The sequence below is a fragment of the Halictus rubicundus genome, chromosome 4 (genome assembly GCF_050948215.1).
Source record: "Halictus rubicundus isolate RS-2024b chromosome 4, iyHalRubi1_principal, whole genome shotgun sequence".
Taxonomy (NCBI): Eukaryota; Metazoa; Arthropoda; class Insecta; order Hymenoptera; family Halictidae; genus Halictus; species Halictus rubicundus.
This window is the reverse complement of record NC_135152.1, coordinates 7,302,556-7,309,857: the sequence shown is the minus strand read 5'-3', so window position 1 is coordinate 7,309,857 and position 7,302 is coordinate 7,302,556. Positions and strand designations below refer to the sequence as shown.

General features: G+C 37.2%; 3 protein-coding genes across 3 annotated transcripts; 1 reads left to right on the top strand and 2 right to left on the bottom strand.

Annotated features, from left to right (window-relative positions):
* Positions 1-9: 9 nt before the first annotated feature.
* Positions 10-3,473, top strand: Udt (protein undicht). The gene is made up of 9 exons (XM_076786482.1): positions 10-192; positions 410-649; positions 757-914; positions 995-1,142; positions 1,214-1,640; positions 2,032-2,186; positions 2,243-2,482; positions 2,567-2,799; positions 2,880-3,473. Exons 1-9 carry the CDS (start codon positions 141-143, stop codon positions 3,060-3,062), a joined length of 1,836 nt encoding a protein of 611 aa, XP_076642597.1. The 5' UTR covers positions 10-140; the 3' UTR covers positions 3,063-3,473.
* LOC143353294 (protein FAM32A) lies at positions 3,243-4,331 on the bottom strand. Its single transcript, XM_076786496.1, has 3 exons — positions 4,194-4,331; positions 3,783-3,915; positions 3,243-3,614 (listed from the first exon to the last, which is right to left on the bottom strand). The coding sequence occupies exons 1-3, from the start codon at positions 4,277-4,279 to the stop codon at positions 3,492-3,494; spliced, it is 342 nt and encodes a 113-aa protein (XP_076642611.1). The 5' UTR covers positions 4,280-4,331; the 3' UTR covers positions 3,243-3,491.
* Positions 4,193-7,054, bottom strand: Arl8 (ADP-ribosylation factor-like protein 8). Its single transcript, XM_076786495.1, has 3 exons — positions 6,560-7,054; positions 5,764-6,080; positions 4,193-5,687 (listed from the first exon to the last, which is right to left on the bottom strand). Exons 1-3 carry the CDS (start codon positions 6,680-6,682, stop codon positions 5,567-5,569), a joined length of 561 nt encoding a protein of 186 aa, XP_076642610.1. The 5' UTR covers positions 6,683-7,054; the 3' UTR covers positions 4,193-5,566.
* Positions 7,055-7,302: the final 248 nt, after the last annotated feature.

Sequence of the window (7,302 nt, the reverse complement as noted above, 5' to 3'; positions counted from 1 at the left end):
GCACGAGTATGATTCACATGCACAAGAACAAGTGGGATGGGCGTTGGGGAAATCATTTTTAACACACGTTGGATGATCATTTATAATTAAAATAGAATTTTTTCCAACGTCCAAATTATCTCGTTCGACTTAATGACAACATGACAAAAGTGTGGCACTCGTTTTTACTCGCTCTCTATTTTCTGTGGCAAGGTAAGCTTCTAATGAATTTCAAAATCAAACATGATTGTTTACTATACGTACACGATTTCTTCAATTTCAAATGAATTTCGTTGGCAACAAAATTGTATTTTGTCGCAATAAAAAAATTTCATTAAGCGTAATTATTTTTTACCGAAGCGATAACGATTGGTTTTAACGATATCACACATTCCTGGAAAATTATTTACCAATTATGTTTGTTTTTCAGTCACAGATTCTCTTCAAGAATGTCAAATTCCCTCCGTCATAAGGGGATCATGGTTTTCATGGGAAAATGGCAGAAATACTTTGACAGAGATCAATGCAGAGACAATGACTGACCATGGTTTTTGTATAAATATGCTTGAAGAGTACCATGTTAATTACACGTTCGTATTTCAACACGAACAGTGCTACCACTGTGTTAAGTTCATTGTTAGAACAGTAAATGTATTGGAAAAACTTGAAGGTACTAACCTTATTACTAGACTACAGATCTTTCTGCAAAATTAAAATTATTTTCATTAATTATATAATTACATGTTGCATAGTATAATTGTATTTCTTCTGCTTTAGCAAGCTGTGTAAATTTGCCCAACAATGTTGAACCCACTGTAGAGAATGTATGCAAAGGTATAAATCCCAATCAACAGTTAATAACATTGTTCTCTGAAAATTACGTGCCTGTGAACTGTAGATCGTCTCTGGAAGGTGTTTGGCAATTTGGATATCAGGCAAGATACTTAATTGCATTAAATAGAGATGTGCACGAACCCAAAAATGTTACCAATTAATTTTTCTGTTACGATTACAGAACCGGTACAGGTTCAGAGGAGAGTGCAATCATCCGGATGCTCAAATCCGATCGTGTCAAACTGCAGGGACACAGTTCTTAATAACCAATCAGAAGTTTAATATAACTTACAAGAAGTGTCCTGGAATGAAGAATACTTTTGACGGAGGTAATATTAGTATCTATTCAAACGAAATTTTTATAACATTGCCTACCGGTTTTAAACCATAAATATTTCAGTGGTCGAGTACAGTTGCCTGGGAGACTGGTTTGTGGACAAGAACCATTTCTTCGCAGTTGCGAATACGAAAGAGTCAAGGAAGGATGAGAAATACAGGTGTTTCTTAAAGAACCGAGACGACGATCTCTACATCGGAGTTTCTATTACAGCGGAGTGCAATAAATTGAAAACTGTTGAGAAAAGTCCCGAGCGTTTAAGGGTAACGCCCGTTAAAGCAGAAGTGGTGGAGCCGGGATGCAGATTACCGGAAGACATGAGCGGACAATGGATAAATACGGCTAATATTGACGCAGATATATTCATCAATGAAACGCACATCATTGAAACCTGGTATCCTGACGAAGGTCGTTACAGACGTACGATTTACGTGTGTCGGGAATCCAGGGACACCAGGGTGATGATGGCGAGATTAACTGTTGACGGATGGTACGCAAACGTATTACATATTTGCAATGAAGAATATTTTGAGCTTGCATAAAAATCATTTGTAGAGAATATCTCAGTAACTATTAGTTTTCGACCGCATATGCCCTCATAGATTTCAGTCAGGATTCAATGCACTCTTCAACCATAAGATTAAAATTTACCTTTTACAATGAAGAAACTTAAGGTGATCTTTATATCTTGATATAAAAGTAAAATAGAAAAAAAAATGAATTATTACATTGTATGCTACTCCTGAAACCATACAACTTTCGTTTCCACCATTTCTTCATATACCAAGTAATTTACAAGTAATTTCGGTAGCACATTTAGTCACTTGAATCACCTTGTATATTTCCCGATACTGTAATGATCAAGTTAATCGCGTTTTCAGTCAAAAAGATTACGTCTGCTTCGACTTCGTACGTCGTCACCATAACATCATCCGGTATCGACGAGGTATTGCAGTAATCAAGGACGATTTCCACACGGTCTGCTCCTGGGTACAGTTCCCCAACAAAGAAGAATGGAAATATGATTTGTTCCTGTGTTAGTATGATAAAACGAAAATTTTGCTCTACATCATTTAATGAATCGAATTATAGCGAAGGATCCTGTACCGGTGCGGTGTCCTGTGGCTGGCAAATACATGTTCAATCAGAAAGGGGATATTCTGTTCGAGACTAGAATTTTGGGTGGAGTGACGTTATCGCCTCGTCCGAATATTTATTGCAAGCAAAACATTTCGGATTTCTCCGTGTGCGATACTGACCAGAAGGAAATCGCCATTGACGAGACCTATTGCCTGTCTGTCGATCATTTGGGAAGACCTGTAGACATTTACAGTAAGCTCTTGTCACTCGCAATGCATTAGGCGCGCGAATAAAATACTTAACCTTCGTCCCCTAATTAATTTTTCTAACGTGCAGGTCTGCCCGATTACAAAATGAAATGCATCGGATTTTGGAAGGAGAACTTGAAATCATACTTGATAACTTACGACGAGTTGGATCCCTTCAGCAAATACCGTTGTTGGGTGTATCAAAGAGCCGATTTGAACAAAGTCCTCATGTCTCAAGCTATCGGTCCCTTCTGCGACCTTAAGCAAGATGTCACGAGTAATAATTATACCGAGGGTGCTGCAGTTGCATTAGAAATGCAGGTAAACTACTGCATGCCACTGTTATTGTGAATGTTATTGTTATTAATCATTGCATGTACTAAACGTAATTTCGAATACAGGAGTACGAAAGAGAACGCGATCAATGTCCGATGTACTTTGACGATGGCAGCAACCCTTGGAAGGTAACAGAGAATTACATAAAAATATTTCAGTATGGCAGCGGAGGTACAAAATATTCATATCCGTCCATTATTACAAGTATTTTAATTAGCGTAGTACTATTAATCGGATCTAGATTTTAGCCGATAATTCCGTCCATTTTTAATATATAAGATCCGTCCATTTTGTGTATATACACTTTGTTAAATTTGTATATTGCATTTTATATTATACAACGTACTCGTATAATGTACATTACATGTTATTAACGAATAGCTACACACCATGATGTTCTGACGATGTTAAAAAAAAACATCAAGAGATCTGCCTTATTGTATTTTAATGTTTAGCGTTACATTTGTCCATACGAATCAAACACGTGTAACCATAAGACTTTTCATCTTAGGAGTAGAGATCTGATATTTATATTTTTTTATAAACATTTGCAGTAAAGTACAATTTTATATAAGAGCAGAAATGAAGAACTTTAAATACTATTGTGATTATTTATGTTTACACTGTATATGTTTAAATAAAGTGCTAACAAACGAGAACATATATATATAAATAGTTTACTTAGTCCAGCTGACTTTCGGTATGTCGAAGTGTTCTGTTAAACTGTCCAAGTGTCTGTTGAATTCTTCTACTCGTTGTTTGTGTGTCATAGAGGCTTTTTGTTTTATTCTTTCGGTTTGCTGTAAATAATAATACGGTGACAGTGCGAATTCCTTAAGAATAGAAAATTAATATGAACACTAGATTTATGGGACACGTTCTAATATTTATAATTTACGGATAAGGGAATACATAAAGTAGTCACTTTCCTATGATCCGTAAATCTAGTGTTAAACACAATCACCTACCATTTTCTCTTGCATTTTTTGGAAAGCTATTTCTGCTTTCGTTCTCTTGATTTCCATCTCTTTGGGTTTCTCTTCTTCTTCAATTTTCGACACTTCTACCAACTTCTTCTTCTTACCTTCCTTGTTTTTTTTCCTAATTGGGAGAAATGCTTTTACTAACTATTTATCTGTACATACAAAAATATTTCTATTTCGTATTCTGTAAAGGGTTGCAGAGCAGAAACAAGTGTCGATGCTTGATGCAAATCGAACAATTTTATTTCGATCGTAACCAATCAGTTTAAAAACGAATTAAACTATTGATCATTCGTTATATATTGAAAGACACAGTCTCACGAAACTTCATTTTTCGGAGTCATCTGTCAAAACATCTACATAACCTAAAAGTAAGAGTGAAATCCGTTTACATACTTTTTGCTGACGCCTTGATCATTTTTCAATTTCAAAAGACCCTTAGCCGCGTGTGCATAGGGATCCTCTTCGGCTGACGCTGGCATTTTAAATACTTCAAATCAGTATCAATGTTTGAAACACTATTATCGTTCTTCGAATATAGTTCGTCCCCCAGTGACACATAATACGCAACATACAAACACAAACAACATCGTATATCGAATCTCGACTTAACATATAATCGATTGCACAATGACGTCATATACATCGACCAATCAGAACTCGTCGAACCAGAGTCGAGCAGTCGATTTAAATGTTTTATTCTGTTCAATTTGAAATATTAACCGCCAATCGTCGAATTAAAAATATTAATTACTAACATCTCATTGAATCGTTAATCCAATTGACGATTAAACATGTGTTCTAGCTAATTGCAATTATGCATCAGTTAAATTAAGAATTCGATAGTTAATTACAATCCGATGTAACTGTTAATCGTTAATTGCATTAAACACTGCTTAACTCTGCTTTGATCTTTGGTTTCAATGGTTAAAAATTTTCGTTAAATATTGTCGTTTTAAAAACATACAATATTTTATTTTTCTTTTCTTCAATGATTGTAGAAATTCCTTCAAGACGATCCTCCATTTAAAAAAATGGATTACATCATTTTATTCTTCTCATATTTATATATATATATACGTGTATATACATAACACAACTGTCATATTTTCCCGAGGATCATAATAAATCGGTATAATATAGTTAATCATTCTCCATTAATTATACAAGTTTACTTAGCGTCATATTCGTGTACATATAGCGATCGAATGTACGTAATCTCTATGCCGTGATGTATTAAATGGTAATTAAATATTTCCGAGAATGTGTACTATATGATAAATTGATATTATTTTGCGCTTGTATTCGTACTAGCTACCATTGTCTCTACGTTAACCGTTTAAATGCTATTTTCTCGTCTGATGGTTTTATGTATTAGAACAACAGCAGTGTTTACTCGAACTGATCACCTAAAAACGCAATATAAAAAAGTTCACTTATCCCCTAAAAGTGCTCGCAAGGATGTATTGTATGTGTCTCGGTTACCGTTCGCTCGAACATATTTGGCTTAAGCATAACTTCCTTGGTATTTTTTTCCACGACATTTTCTACGATCTTTTTTTGTTTTCTCTTTATGTATATATATATTCGCCTGAACAAAGGACAGCTAAAGCTTAGATTTTTCAAAAAGAACTTTTTTTTCTACGATAATCGCTCAATTCAGAATGAAAATTGCCGAACACTTCCTCGCACGTTTGATCCCAATTCTGCTATCAATATCTTGGGTTTTTTCCGATAAGAATGTATAAGAACAAAAGATTTTACACGTATTAGCGAACACCACTTCTAGAATGTGCTATAAGCCACTGCAATGTAATATCGATATTGTCTTTTTCTTTGCACGAGATACTATAGCAACAGATTTCACGATCTTGAATAGCAGCTAGATTCCTAAAACAAGAAGTACATATCGATTATTTCGACGTGCCACATTTTGAATACGTTCTATCAAAGAATATCCACATACATTCTTTCTATGAGTCCATTCTCATCTAAAGCGTGAGATAGATCCCTTTTGTTGCCGAGCACCAATACTGGAATACCAGCCAACTGAGGTTTATCCAACAAATTGTGCAACTCGTTGCGACTCGCTTCTATTTTCTCAGGATCCGCTGCGTCCACCATGTATACTATCGCATTCACGCCTCTACAGTATCTTTCCCACATGGATCTAAACCTTGGTTGGCCTCCAATGTCCCATACTTTTATAGTGACATTGCCTTTCGTTATTTTGCGCATGTTGAACCCTACAGTGGGAATCATGTCCTCGCTGAATTGTCCCGACTGCAAGAAAAATACAAGTCAGTGTCGCGAAAGCTAACTTTTGTTAGTATTCAACTTCTTATCTAGCGCTGTTTATAATACTGTGTATCATGACGGTCGTTGCGTTCGCTGCACAGTTAAAGGTGGGAGTAGGTCCACCCTAACATCCGAATTAAATTTATAAACAAAATATGACAGTTTCGCTGAATCTTTCCAAAATGTAGCAAATACGTAGCATCCGTTCGATTACCAAGTAAAACTCGAATCGAAAGAAAAATCGAATTTATGAAGGGCTGATTCAAGGGCGGGTACATTGACGGTTTACACCGATGTCACTCGAGTTACATCGAACGGAGTATGAAAACCTAACCAAACCGCTGCGTGTGTCCCTCATCGGGAAGAACGTTAACGTTAAAAAATCTAGAGATCGTCGATCGGCGAGGACCCAACTAAAAAATTTGATGGATCGAACCGCGAGATCGAACAATAGCGTTTCGTACCGCGATGACATTTACGAAGGTAGTTTTTCCACTGTACTGCAAGCCGACGAGAGTGAGCTCCATCTCCTCTTTCCAGAAGAGGGACTTGAACCAGTCCAGGATCCGATTGATGAGCGCCAGCATTTTCGCGAGTGTTCGCGGGATGTGTCCAGCTCCTTTGACTCGGTGTAAAAAATCAAAGGGTTTTCACTCAAAGTACGCCGCTCACTGCCTTTGACATGTAGTCATTTATGCTCTTAGCTGTACGACGTCAGTCCGCTCGACGTGATCCAAAGGTATGCGTGTGGTGTGTACCGCGCTAGTCAGTGACTCGCGCTGACTAATCGCCGTTGACTGATCCCGAGCCGAAAATTCGCTCGCGGACGACCGAACCGATATCTCGCGCACAGAGCAAACTTTATCGAGGTTGTCACCGTTCGCTCGCCAAGCGGTCTTGACAGTTCGGGCATTGACGTGCAGCAGAAGACGTCCCAAACGGTTCTCAACCAGTCGCCGAACACCACCGTCCGTTTCCTTAATAATTCAACGGCCGAACCAAACGTTGGCGACCTCTGGTTCCAGGTGCTCCACAATATCTAGAGGATCTATCCGCATTTACCTGACAAATAACGTACTTTTTCAAAGTTTCAAACCATTTTACACGGTTTTTTATTCAGCGATAGCAACCTCTGGAAGATTGTTCCATTAGGGAAATGTCGGTTTAAATTTGAGGTATGAGAGGGAGGGTGTGGTGCATAGAAGGA

Coding starts and splice junctions, on each gene's coding strand:
- LOC143353294 (XM_076786496.1), bottom strand. CDS start 4,279: ATGCCAGCGTCAGCCGAAGAGGATCCCTATGCACACGCGGCTAAGGGT. Junction 3,916..4,193: donor GATCAAGGCGTCAGCAAAAA/GTATGTAAACGG, acceptor TCTCCCAATTAG/GAAAAAAAACAAGGAAGGTA. Junction 3,615..3,782: donor AAAAAATGCAAGAGAAAATG/GTAGGTGATTGT, acceptor TATTATTTACAG/CAAACCGAAAGAATAAAACA.
- Arl8 (XM_076786495.1), bottom strand. CDS start 6,682: ATGCTGGCGCTCATCAATCGGATCCTGGACTGGTTCAAGTCCCTCTTC. Junction 6,081..6,559: donor CCTTCGTAAATGTCATCGCG/GTACGAAACGCT, acceptor TTTTTCTTGCAG/TCGGGACAATTCAGCGAGGA. Junction 5,688..5,763: donor AATGGACTCATAGAAAGAAT/GTATGTGGATAT, acceptor TTCTTGTTTTAG/GAATCTAGCTGCTATTCAAG.
- Udt (XM_076786482.1), top strand. CDS start 141: ATGACAAAAGTGTGGCACTCGTTTTTACTCGCTCTCTATTTTCTGTGG. Junction 193..409: donor TCTCTATTTTCTGTGGCAAG/GTAAGCTTCTAA, acceptor TTTGTTTTTCAG/TCACAGATTCTCTTCAAGAA. Junction 2,483..2,566: donor AAGACCTGTAGACATTTACA/GTAAGCTCTTGT, acceptor TCTAACGTGCAG/GTCTGCCCGATTACAAAATG.